This window comes from Peromyscus californicus, unplaced genomic scaffold, assembly GCF_007827085.1.
Source record: "Peromyscus californicus insignis strain IS unplaced genomic scaffold, ASM782708v3 Scaffold_18__1_contigs__length_77618521, whole genome shotgun sequence".
Classification (NCBI taxonomy): Eukaryota; Metazoa; Chordata; class Mammalia; order Rodentia; family Cricetidae; genus Peromyscus; species Peromyscus californicus.
In genome coordinates, this window is record NW_026294480.1 from 36,492,984 (window position 1) to 36,506,313 (window position 13,330).

At 36.2% G+C, this 13,330-nt stretch overlaps 2 protein-coding genes across 3 annotated transcripts in view; both read right to left on the reverse strand.

Moving 5' to 3' along the window:
- The window catches only part of Ipo11 (importin 11), a 176,280-nt gene that overhangs the window by 57,999 nt on the left and 104,951 nt on the right, over positions 1-13,330 (reverse strand). For both annotated transcript variants that reach the window (XM_052743242.1, XM_052743241.1), the window contains one exon: positions 10,573-10,694. In XM_052743242.1, the coding sequence (XP_052599202.1) occupies positions 10,573-10,694 (122 nt within the window). The remainder of the gene's footprint in view (positions 1-10,572; positions 10,695-13,330) is intronic.
- On the reverse strand, positions 2,473-10,512 carry Lrrc70 (leucine rich repeat containing 70). Its single transcript, XM_052743243.1, has 2 exons — positions 4,902-10,512; positions 2,473-3,489 (listed from the first exon to the last, which is right to left on the reverse strand). Exon 2 carries the CDS (start codon positions 3,339-3,341, stop codon positions 2,637-2,639), a length of 705 nt encoding a protein of 234 aa, XP_052599203.1. The 5' UTR covers positions 3,342-3,489; positions 4,902-10,512; the 3' UTR covers positions 2,473-2,636.

Sequence of the window (13,330 nt, forward strand, 5' to 3'; positions counted from 1 at the left end):
GTAGGAATTTGGAGAACTTAATGAAAAGAAACATTAATAAAAATGTCTCAGGCCAAAAACAACAAAAAAATCCAAAAAACATTCATTCCAGTCATAAATGATAAGAAAATAAAGGGTTTTTGTTTGTTAGTTTTTTACTATAATCACCCCTCCCACCTTGAAATCGTCAGTCAGGAAGAAAGAACTAAACAACAAACCCTCTCGAGTGGGTGCAGAGGAAACTACTATTATCATCTTTTATAGTGAATGCATGTATTACATGAGGAGGACAGAGGACAACCTCAGTCATCCACCCTCACCACCCACCTTGTTGGTGACAGGATCTCTTTGGCTTAGAAGCTCGAAGGGTTTTCACTTCTATGCTTCCCATCTTCCACAGGCGCTCAGGGGTTACACACACTTATGCTTTCCCAAGTTCTAAAGATTCAAACCCAGGCCCTTAAGCTTGCACAGCAAATACTTTTACCCACTGGTCCTCTTGGTCCTGTTATCATTTTCTAATGCATCTTAAACTAACTACTCAGACCCTTCTCAGTTTTCTCTCGAATATCTTTATGCAGTGGTTCTCAAAACATGGTTTCCCAACCAGCAGTATCAGCAAACTTGTTAAAACTGAAAACTAGACAGGCACGTTGGCACACATCTTTAATCTCAACACTGTGTCAGCCTGGTCTACACAATAAAATCCTGCCTCAAAACAAAACAAAGCAACACCTGAAAACTAACATGCCTGTTGACACCCACTGAATCTGAGAAAGACCAGGGTGATAAGAAAACTCCTAGTTGAATCTGAGATTGAGAACCCACAGTAAGGCACTGTACAATATAGAACTTTCTCATAACTATTCCCACTTTATAAAGGAAGCTAAAATTATTACTTGGTTATACACCTCAGAATGCTTTAGAACAATATCATATGGATAATATTAATTTTTAATAAAATATAAAACTTGGATCAAGAGGAAAGACACACATAGTTGATCATCTATTTGTGGGTTAGGTCACTATTAACTGTCACAAATGCTTACTACTTGTTTAATATTATACAGAGTGGTATATAACTATAAATGTGTACTATTATAGAAAATCTCTGCATTACTTGGGTTCTTCTACTAAATGCCTATCTTAAAGAGTCTAAAAGCTAAAGCCCTAATCTTTCTTGCTTATTTGTTTTTCAAAATTACATCTTAAGTGCTTGTGGTTTTGGTAGCAAGTGTTTAGTGTTACAAGATAAAACGTGAACTGGCTTTACCAGATAAACCTTGATTCTGAACATCCACTTGCCAGGTATTTACACATGGACATCAAACATACATGAATCTCAAATTCTATCAATTCAAAACTGAATCATCTTGACCCACTCACCTCCCTCTTACTCCTTAGCTTCAAGACTATAGTACAGAATGGCCTATGGCAAAAGCAGGACATCTTTTATTTCTCCTTTACCTGCCACACTTCCATCAATCACCAAAGCAGGTCCTTTGACTTCCAGAGTAACTCTTGACATCCATCCTGCCCACCACTACACTGGTACAGGCCTCGAGCAACTCCACCTGGGTTAATGGTTCTACTTCTTACCCAGTTAATTTTGTTCCTTCCATAAAAAGTGAACGTTTTCTATAACGGGTTGAATTCCATAGTATCTCTCCACTGCTTAAATCCCTCAAGGGCTCCCAGTGGCCCTCAGAATAAATTATGAAATTCTAATAGCTTTCATCCATTGATCTTTCTCTTCTGCTGCAAATCTCTCACTACTTAAGCAACTCTGAGTGTATTGAATTTTAGGTCATGGAAAACAGTGTTCTTTCTTGTTAATTAATCTGTCTAACAAGGTAACCGCTCTGACAGCTCTCCTCACTGGGTTAATCTCTATGTTTCATAATAAAGGGGTTTTTTTTTGTTGGTATTGTTCAGTTTTGGTTTTGACACATGGCCTTACTATCCAACCCAGGCCAGTCTAGAATTCACAGAAACCTGCCTGCCTCTGCTGTGTGAGCACTGAGAGGTGTGTGCTACTATGTCCAGAACAGTAGTTTTTTTAATGCTTTTTATTTTTTTCATAAAGTTATGCTTCATCACCACATATACCCAAAGGTGCTTCCACAAACAGCGCTTAGACACTGCACAGTAATAATGTGTCTTCTTCTAGATTCAAGTTCAACCAAGAATGGGAATCACATCTAATTTTTCAAAATTATATATAAGCCTAGTGCCTAGGCACCAATAAAACATAAAATTAAAAGCTTCAGCTCAAGTCAAATGGACTTACAACATGTCATAAGTCATGAGAATTCTGGAAAATTACTCAAACTCTCTCTCCCTATTTTTCCTTCTGTGTAATTTAAATATAGATAGTACAGCCTTACAAGATTTTAGAAATAAACATTATTCGTGACATATCACATACTTAACATGCTGTTCAGTACCCAGAAAGTTGGCTACTTATACTGTCACAGAATCAAAGAAAATATATGCAGAATAAATACACTTTATTCAAATTACTAATATGCATCTTAATAATCCTAACATCATATAATTTATTATGTTTCCAAGTAAAGTATATAATTCTATAAGAAAGATTAAATTTTATATCCACATGGCACTACATGGTTTTTTATAGTCAATATTTAATTGATTCATAAAGCAGAATGTTCAAAGAGAATGACCTGTGCCTCGTTTTCAGGAACAATTTGTTTATGAAGTCCAATCTGCTGCAAGCCAGGACTTTCCAAAGAATTTGGGGAGGTATTACAAATTGAGGCAGTTACATTATATCTTGCTGACTGATAAAAGCTGTAATACTCAAGTCTATTTTCCACTGAGTTTTCTAGTGCCTTTAATTTTTGTTTAAACTGAATAACTTTGTAGATCAAAAAAAAGATTACAACACAAGCTAAGATGAAAAACGCTAGCAAAATGTCAAACGCCTCATTCAACTTCTCAACTTCTTGGGTACAAATTAGAGATGTTTTTCCTGACACAGAAGAGGCATCAGTTGGCAGAGCACTGTTTTTTTCCAAGTTCAAGTTAACAGGAGTAAGCTGTATTTGCACAGGTAAAACTGTGGTCGTCTCTAATGCATTATTACCAAGTGTATTCTCTTGAAAAAACCTACTGGCAGATGAAGCTCGGATCCGCTCCCAGACGGTAATGCTCTCAGTCACAGTGTTTTCCAAATGTTCCCCACTTGTGGTTACTTTATGCCAGGCCATCATTAGTGCAGTGGTCTTGTGATGAATATGAAGAGATTTTACAGCCCAAGCTCTGGATATGTTTGTCGAAGGTAAAGTGCAATTTGTAATGTCAGTCCATTTAATATAACATAATGTTGTGCCACACATAGATAGGGGATTCTGACAACAGATGTTTACAGCAATGGCTGAAGAGGCTAGCCAGTCTTGAAGACCCAAAAGTTTGCATTCACAAAATTGGAATTTCCCTGAAGATGAGTCAATGAAGACAATGGCTTAGGGACCCTTGGATGTAATTCTGTAAGATTATTAAATGACAGGTTAAGGATCTTCAAAGATGCTTACATATTTTAAACGCACCATTATCAATGTTCAGATTATTGTTTCTAACTTAAGATAAATTCCTTAACAAGCTAAATGTATCAGGTTTAAATGTTCTAAGTAATTACAAGTAAAAATCAAATGTTTAAGATTGCTAATTTTACTAAGCTCAACCCTAGTAACATTATAATCCTTACTTGCTTTAGGGGATACTTTACACCGATAACTCTTTGAAATGCAAAGGGCTATCATGTTTCAAAAGGTCAACAAGATAAAGACAGTCTCAAGATTTGTAAGCACATTTAATGGTACTTTTGATAAATTATTACTTTCTAGATACAAATAATCAAGGGATACAAGATGTTGAAACTCTGAGATCTATAGCCTTAATTTTTTATTGTTCAATAAATCAAGAATCTGGGAACAATTGTACCACTGCTGAGCAAAGTAAGGTTAGTCCTCTATAGATGCAGACACTGACCTAAAACCAGATCATTAAACAATCTTCTTGGAACAAAAGACACCCAATTAGACTGTAAACACTAATCACAAAGATCTGACAGTCCGTTAAATATTTCCGGCTCCAAGCATTTTATAAAAACTGTTTAGAGGTAGAAAATATAAATGACTTAATTAAATAAAGCCTTTAGACATTCGTACACAACATTAGAGTTATCCAAATATAATGCTGCAAAAGAGTTAAGTGCTATTAGTTCACTTTCACTCAAATGAGACATTATTCTCAATCAGTTACAGAAAACTGTACTGTAGGAAAATTCTACGGAGTGTGAAAGACCTGTGTTAGTCTGTTTCCCAAGAAAGCTGGTAAAGAAACAAGCACCCTAGTATTCCTTTATACAATAATGATACAAAATGTTAAGTTACGATCAGAAATAAATACAGGCAAGGCAAAGAAAATGATAATCTATATGTAAGCCAACCTAACATTTTTTTATATCAGAATTAACTCCAAAGACAAAACTTTAAATTATCAGAAAGGTTTTAAAACAGAAGTCTCAAAATATTGAAACTTCAGTCATCTATTTAAACTAGGATAAGCTAAGAACATCTGTTACCTCCATACTATGAGGGAGAGCACTCTACAATGAACATTTGGAATACAGCTGCTAACACTGCAAAGAAACCCACTCTTTTCAAAGATAATTCAAACTCCATAACTGAAAAATGTTTGCTAAAATAAACTATTACAACCAACTACAACAAACAACAAATGATGTTAGGTTGACAGTTTTTGAATACATGCCCCATAATCTACATAAAACCTAACAGCAAATAGCAATTACGAAAATATGAACACTATAGAAAAATCAAGCTGTAGTTTTCCACACAATTCATTTCAGCTAAAAGTCTGTACTTAAATAATCTTACCAAGAAAAAGAAAATCATATCACCACTTGGCTTACTTAAGCAAAGACTTTTGTTTTAAGTCTGAAGAGCGCCATTCCTTAACTCAATTTCTTTCTGGGCCACTGCTGACCTCCAACACACCACCTCCTTTGAATTTTAAAGTCACAGCTTGCTCAGGAAACGCCACTCTTCACACTGGTTCCTCTACAGTCAATGTGTAAAACGGGGTTACCATGGATACAGGAAACTGTGTGACAGGAAGTAAGTTTATCTGTGCTTCAAAAGTATTGTTGAAAGGAAATCTCAGGAACGTATTTTTTTTTTTCCAGAATGCATTCAGTTTTCCTAATATATATGCCTAAATAGGTCCTACAATTTGAAAGGTTTTTAAAGCCAGATGCTTCACAACTTGAGGTATTCAAAATCTAGTAAGAAGTCTTTAGCTATCCACAACACACTGTGTGTGTGAATGTGCATGTATGCACTGAAATTGCCATCAACGCCCTGCTCTATTACTCTCCAACTTCCTTTTTAATCTAGCCAGGTTCTCACCCTGAACCTGGAACTCACTGACTGAGCCCTAGAGATAGTCTCCACTCCACAGAGACTGGATTGCCTGGATTTTTAAGTGGGTGCTAAGGATCTGAACTCAGGGCCTCAGGCTTGCAAGGCAAGCAAGCACATTACTGGTGGAGATGTTCTCAGCTCAACAACACAATTACTAAGTAGAAAAAGCACACTGAAATAAAAGTATATAAAAAAACTCGATTTTTGAGAATTTGTCTTTGTCTTTGTTCTTTTTGTTTGTTTGTTTTTGGACAGGGTCTCACTTGGCCAGCCTGGAAGTCTCTATGTAGACCAGGCTTGCCTTGAACTCACAGAGAGATGCTTGCCTCTGCCTCCTCAGTCTAGGATTAAAGGCGTGGGCCACCACATCAAGAATGTTTAAATGCATTAACATTTTCACTTTCAAACACTTATTGAAGATTTATTCATTTAAAAACAGTACATAAAACAATAGTTTAGAATCTACAAAGTACTAATACATTATCTCTGAGATTTTCTATTTACATTAAAAAAAAAACAATTTTATGAACAAAAATACTGATTACTATCAATTAGTACCTGAAGATATTAAGGCATATGCCCTGGGTTGGGGGGTACTATAAAGTTTCTTACCAAATTATTAATTGAAGTTTATCTTTGCATAAAGAGGGAGAAGAGACTGGGAGGTGGCTAAGGAGGTAAAATGCTTATCATGCAAGTATGAGGGCCTGAGCTGGGATCCCCCACAGCCACGTAAAAAAGCTGAGTGTGGCTGCACATACCTACAAGCCCGGCCGGCATCAGGAAGGCAGAGACAGGAGGCGATCCCTGAGGCTTGCTGGTCACCTACCCTACTTGAATCAGTGGTCTATCCACAGGGCTAATGAGAGACCCTATCTTGAAAAAAAAGAAAAGTGGAGAGAGACTGAGGAAGACATCCGAAGTTGAACTCTGGCTTTCATACACATGCGGACACATGTGCACATGCCACCCACACACATGTATACAGGTACACAGGTACACATATATACAGAGTTGGAGAAGAGTAAAAGAGGCTCCTGAATTACTTTTCGCTCTCTATAAACGTCTGAATTAGTTTAAATTAATTAGCATAAAAAGGACTCTGAATCTAATGTAATTTCTTATTGAAAAAAAGATTTAGGGGCCAGCCAGACAACTCAGCAAATAAAAGTACTTGGCATACAAGCCTGGTGACCCGAGTTGGATCCTGGAATCCGTGTAAAAAGCCAGATGCAGTGGTCTGCATCTGCTGTCTCAGCACTTTCACAGTGAGACAGGAAACAGAAACTAGAGAAACATCTAGAAGCTTTCAAGCCAGCTAACTTGGAGGATACAGCATGGCAGAAAAAAGACAAACCCTGCCTCAACACGGTGAAAGGAAAGAACCAAAAAATTGTCATGTGACCTCAATATATATGCTATATATAGCACACCCATGCCCCTTCACACAACTGAATAAATAAAACATGTTTATAGAGCTGAATAAAATTGTTACATACTGTTTAGTCATGATTTCTGACTCTTCTCAGTAATTCTTTATTAGTGTTTTCAGTAGCAGTGAAGCAGTGGGGAGCACCATACACACCACTTTCACTGAGTCACACAAATCAAGTAGGGAAGAGTCAAAGGACAATCTATTAAATTCAAACGAAAGGGGGAAACACAGACCAGAGCCCCATTAGCTGCCCTCCCCCGTCACCTTTCCACGTTAGCGGTCTCTCTGTATTGCCTTAACCACGCATTTCAGGGTGGAGACTGTCGCTTGTTTAGCCAATTCTCTTTCAGTAACTATAAATAACCTTTATGAAATTACATAAAATAATTGAATTCTACAAAAAGAAGCTTGTTCTTAAATTACAGTATTATAACTGTTAATTTTTTTCCAAAAAGCAACATGCACTTTATAACATTCCTTACAAATATAATCCCTAAGTGAAAACTTTAAACAAAATGCCCACTGAAAGAAAACAACTCTGTCTGTGTCTGCACAAACTGATTTAAATTCGGCTAGAACAGAAGAGACAACAGACTAGAGTCAGGGAGATGGCAGAGCAAGTAGAGGCATCCACCACCAAGGCTGACATTCAGTTCACAGGACCCATATTGCAGAAGGAGAGAACCAATTTCCAAGCTGTCCTCTCACATCTACACAACTACCATGGCACACACACTTATTTATTAAAAACCTAACAGAATACACAGTACCTTTATAAATGCCAAATCTAACATTACTGTTTGTCTACATGGGTACAGAGTATTTAAATGTCCCTTTGAAAATGACATTGCCATGAAGCAGAAAGAGTTTGGTGATACAGAAATAATACTTGGCACTCACTAATTTAAGAACAAGTTTCTTTTGGTAGTTAATACAATAACTATTTTCAAAAAGGAACATTAAATGTATGTATTTTCCATTTTGGACCATAAATACAGCAGTGTAAACTGTAGCATTAATGAAAACAAGAAACTTCCACTAGCTTCTTAATATAAATTCGTAACACAATGCATGAGAAGGATGCACCAAATTCTTAGATGAGTTACTTCAACAGCAACATCAATGCTTTAAAAGATGCATTATTCTTTACCCAACTTTACAGTTAAAGAGACAGAAGTTAAACAACTCATTAATACTCAAAAAGTGGCAGAAGATCTGAACCTGGGCATCGGGCTCTGTAAACACCAAAGTATATGTGCTTACAAATGATTTTCATGGCATTCAAAATATTCAATCAGCAAACATCAGTCAGAAGCCTTTGTATCAAGTAAGCTTCCCCAGGAGAGGAGCAGTTCGGCAGAACCACTTAAAACATGCTTCCACCAGGAAAAATGGAAATGGTCTAACTAGAACACGACTCTCCACAAAGCAAGGTTGAGAGGTGGGTGGTAGAACTTCTCAGAAGTGGCAGCTAGGGGAAGGTGATGAGACCACAAGAGACACTGCTCCTAGAAGGGATTAATGTAGTTCTTTTGGGACACCAGTTAGTTTCCATGAGCGTGAGTTGCTATAAAAAGAACAAGCTGAAAGAGCTGGACGCTTAGCTCAGTGTACAACACTTACCTAGTATGTTCCAGGCACCAGATTCCAGCCCCAAGAAAGGACAGAAAGAAAAAAATAAAACAAAAAACAAAAACAAAGAGAAGGCAGGTGAATCTTGCCTCAAAATCATTCTCTTAGCCTTAAGGATTTATGGATAAAATACAACAAAAGACTCATTTTACTTCAAAAGATGAAAATGGGGGAATATCTTCAAGTATATTATGTATTTGCATGAAAATGGCCTTATATCCTTAATATAATTTAAAAAATAAACAAAATGAATGCATTTTTTAAAGATGAAAATTTAAGTCTACTACACTAAATATTCACTTAGGAACAATGAGGTTAGTCAAATCACCACGCATGAGGCAGGAGACAGAAAGAGGAGCATGCATAAGATTTTGAACTTCTAGCCTCCTACATTATTAACCAATCAGACCCTGTTTCTTTTTATAAAACGCCTATCCCTAATGTCTTTTCTTAATTATACAACAAAAATATTGCTCTTTGGAACCTACTTTCTACCTTAAATACTACTAGTCTAATGTATTTAAAAAAAAAAAATCACCCAAACATCCAGGGGTAGTGTCACACACTTGGAATTCTAGCAGTCAAGGGGAAGAAGAGGTAGATCAATGGTCCATACACTGAGTTTGAGGCCAGCCAGTGCTACATATTTAGACATTGTCTTCAAACAAAGTAATATACAAAAAAGGAAAAAAACAAACTTGGAAAATTCTTAAAAATAAATTCCCAAATACAACACTGCACACACTATTTTTGCAATGAGAATTGCAGATCAAAGTATACACAATCAAAGCACAGTAAATCTGGCACTCAGAAAATGGGATTACAAAGCATTTTCTAAGAAAGCTAGACATCATACGCATAGATTTTGCTGTTTTGTTATTCCGTGTTTAAATCACTCAACTACCTTACATTAACTACTCCCCACTGGGGTATACTTGACCTAAAACAAATGAAATTCAAATTCTTAAAGCACTTTGTCATCTCAAAGAACTTGTCTGTGTGGAGCTCTTCAAAACACATATATTAAATGTTTCTGAAGTTAGAAAATGGATCACCAATTTAGAGAGCAAACACCAAAGGATTACTATCATTTGTTTCTACAAGTTATAGTTGTGGTTTAACCTATGCCTTTTAAAGGAAAAAAATCTTCTGAAAGCATTAAAAGAAGGTATATGTAAATAAACGCAGATATTATTTTCATTAAGAAAAAAAATCAGCTGAGGGACATATTATCCTCTATGCGCAAATAATATAAGCCTTTAAAAAAGGCAGAGAAAATTCAAACTGAACATTCAGAATTTGAAAATTATTTTAGCTAAGGAACTGTTAGAACAGAAAGGACACAGGAAGTTGTATTGAACAACTGCAAAAAAAAAATAGTGGACTCATGCCATTAATTTATCATTAGTTAATGATTCTCTAAAAATTCCCTAAAATATAAAGTTTTAAGACATTGAAATCATCTTTCTCATACAGTATCAAATGTACAGAACTGCTTTTGTCTTTAAAAATTCAAACTAAAAATAGGAGTGGAGGTTTCCTTGCAGAGTTGCTACAGCAGGAAAGATGGCCAGAAAACAAACAAATAAAAAACTGTTCTTAAATAAAATGGGTGGTAACCTAAGAACTCACCATCTGTGCTCACCACTCAACCTTGGGCTCAGGAAGTCTGCCTCATGGTACTTAAAGACATCTGAATAATTATGTTAGTATTTGCTCTTTTTTTCCTTTAGGATATTCTTGCTACAGCCCAGGCTGCATTAGCCTCCAGAGTGCTAGTATTACAGGTGAACGACACCACACTAAGCTATGTTACGTTTTAAAAGAAACCAGCTTTGGGTTGGAAAGATGGCTCAGTGCTTAAGAGCACTGGCTGCTCTTCCAGAGGACCTGGATCCCTAGTACCCACACCCTCTTCTGGCCTCCAGGGGCATCACACACATGATGCGTAGACATACATGCAGGCAAAATACCCATAAACATAAAAGTATATATATATATATATATATACACACAAGAAAGAAAAGAAAAAGAGAAAGCAACTTGTCATTTCCTCACCTATTATCAGAAGGCAGAAGAGAAAGTAAAGCCAAAGCCGAAAGCTTCTTCCTTTCAGGCTGTGTGATGTTGTCCACTCGATCAACCCACATCTCAATCACATTTCCTAAAAGCTGGTCCATCTGGAAGAAGGAAGACATCTCAATATTTGAAATTTTTCTTGTATAAGAGTAAGTGCTGTTGACATCTAAAACCTAAGACATGGTTAAAGTTCAATCATACAAACACAAAACCGATGGAACTGGAGACAAGCTTTGGTCTGGAGAATAATTTAAAACAAAAAATTGACTCCAATTAATCATGAGAGACAAAGAAATGTAATAAACACCTGTATGTAGTGTAGCCAATGAGTGATTTGAATAACATTATTTAATAAATCAATCAAGACCATTCTTTCTGGCACAATGAAAAGTCTACATATTTGTATTTAGATAGTTTTTTTCAACTGAATGATTACTGTTCAGTGTTCTGTAATTTGCCAGTCTGATTTGCTATACCTCCTCTCAGAACAAGGCTGGCTGCAACCCTAACCTGCTGAATCCCAAAGAAAACGAACTAACAGCTATAAAACACAATGAAACTAAAAGTAAACTAAATCCATAGTACAGAATGGCAGAGATGACTGAGTCAATGTGCTACCTTAGCAAGGTGCTCAGTGATGTGTCCCCACCAAAGGGTAGATACTGCTAAGAAAGTATCTTGTAGATTTGATTAACATTCACAGTGACTTGCCTTTTTGTAGCAATCCCTCTCTCTCCAGTAAAGACCAAGAAAACTGATCATGTACATTAAAAGATCTATTTATCAGGTTTATTTATAAATATTTTTTCTAGTTCTATCACCTTTAAAGAAATATTTAATGCCAAACCTCTACCTTAAAAATCCAGTCACATAAAATCAACCTTACATTCTTATTCTTTTCTATTAAGACTGCTACATTTTTCCTAGTCAACAGTCATACTATTCCTAATTAACAGGCAAGCAGTTACTAATTGAAAATCCTTTACATTTGAATTCCCTAAATTATGTTTTGCACCTGAGATGGTACAGTGAACTCAAAGAGAAGGTGGCAATGGGGGGTGGATTGGGAGGGAAGGCTGGGGGTGGGAGGAGGGAGGACAGGGGAATCCGTGGCTGATATGTAAAATTAAATTAATTATAAAATAAAAAAATAATAATTAAAAAAATTGAAACAGCAACATTTGCAAGGTGCTTCAAGAACCCAGCTCGGCTCAGTTCCCAGTTCTAACACTGCAATTCTCTTCTTAAAGAATGACCTAGAGTCAGGTGGACCAGGAAATGAAGGTGCATAGATCTCACACAACATCATGATTTAAGAATCGGAGACTTGTCCAACAGCAAGCACACCTGCATTTGTCAGTAATTATGCCACTTAAAAGTGAGATTAAAAATGATTCCAGGCTGGGCGGTGGTGGTGCATGCCTTTAATCCCAGCACTCGGGAGGCAGAGCCAGGCGAATCTCTGTGAGTTGGAGGCCAGCCTGGATTACAGAGTGAGTTCCAGGAAAGGCGCAAAGCTACACAGAGAAACCCTGTCTCCAAAAACCAAAAAACAAAACAAAACAAAAATGATTCTAGATTTCTATGTACTTTTAAAAGATTTTTAAATATGTGTGCATGCATGTGTCTGTGTGGGTGTTTGTGCATGTATGCAGGTGCTGGGGAAAGTCAGGAAAGGGTCCTGGATTCCCCAGAGTTGAAGTTACAGGCAGCTGTGAGCCATCAGTATGGGTGATGGAAAATGAACCTCAGCAAGAGCAACATGTACTCTAACCACTGAGCCATCTTCTAGGCCTTATATATTATTTTTAATAGTTACTAAAGTATTAAGACATAAATTCTTACGATGTTTAAACCTAATTACTTCATAGCTAGCACAGTTGATATGCCTTTGGGTTTAGAAGTGTTGTAAAATTATTACTATGACACTGGATCAAGACAGTTTAGTTTATATCACCATGTCTTCAATTCACATTTAATTTGAAAACAAATGGTACACATGCTATATGGAAGTTTATTGGAATATATGGTAAGCAAAATTTAAATAGCAAATGACAACAACAATAAAACTACTATGGAGTTTTATTATTAAAATATAATTAATAGGCCAAGTGTAGTGGCTCATGCCTATATCTAGCACTTGAGAGGTTGAGGCAGTAGAATTGCTGTGTGTTTGAGACTAGTCTAACCTACAAATAAGTTCAATAACAGCCTAGTCTACAGAGCAAGATACCATTTCAAAAACAAAACAATGAAAAGATAATTAATAAAAATGGAGGCTACCTTGATAGACACAATTTAATAAAAACTGAATCTGCAAAACCAAATTTTCAATGTAATTTTATTTAAAACACATTTATTATAAAAATATTTAATAGACAGCAACATTTAATAGTAAACTGCACAGCAGGAAACTAACTCAAAAAGCAATTTGGATATGAGGAATCAGCAAGTTTTTCTAGTAAAGGGTCAAGTATTAAGCCTTTCAGCTTTGTGGGCCACTATAGCCTAGTCACAATTACTCAATCCCCCGTATTACCCATAAACAATATGTAAACAAATGACATGGTCATTTGTCCTCCTACAAAAAACTTAAAATCATGTGAGTATATACTATAATTTTTATTTTCTGAACTGAAAAAATGTACAACTTATTCTTGCTTCATGGCCTTTATAAAAAGTAAAGATTGCACCTGACACACAGGCCATATTCAGAGTAATGATACAGAAACAGGCC

What these genes read in the sequence shown, in the direction of transcription:
- Lrrc70 (XM_052743243.1), bottom strand. Translation starts at nt 3,341, where the DNA reads ATGTGTGGCACAACATTATGTTATATTAAATGGACTGACATTACAAAT.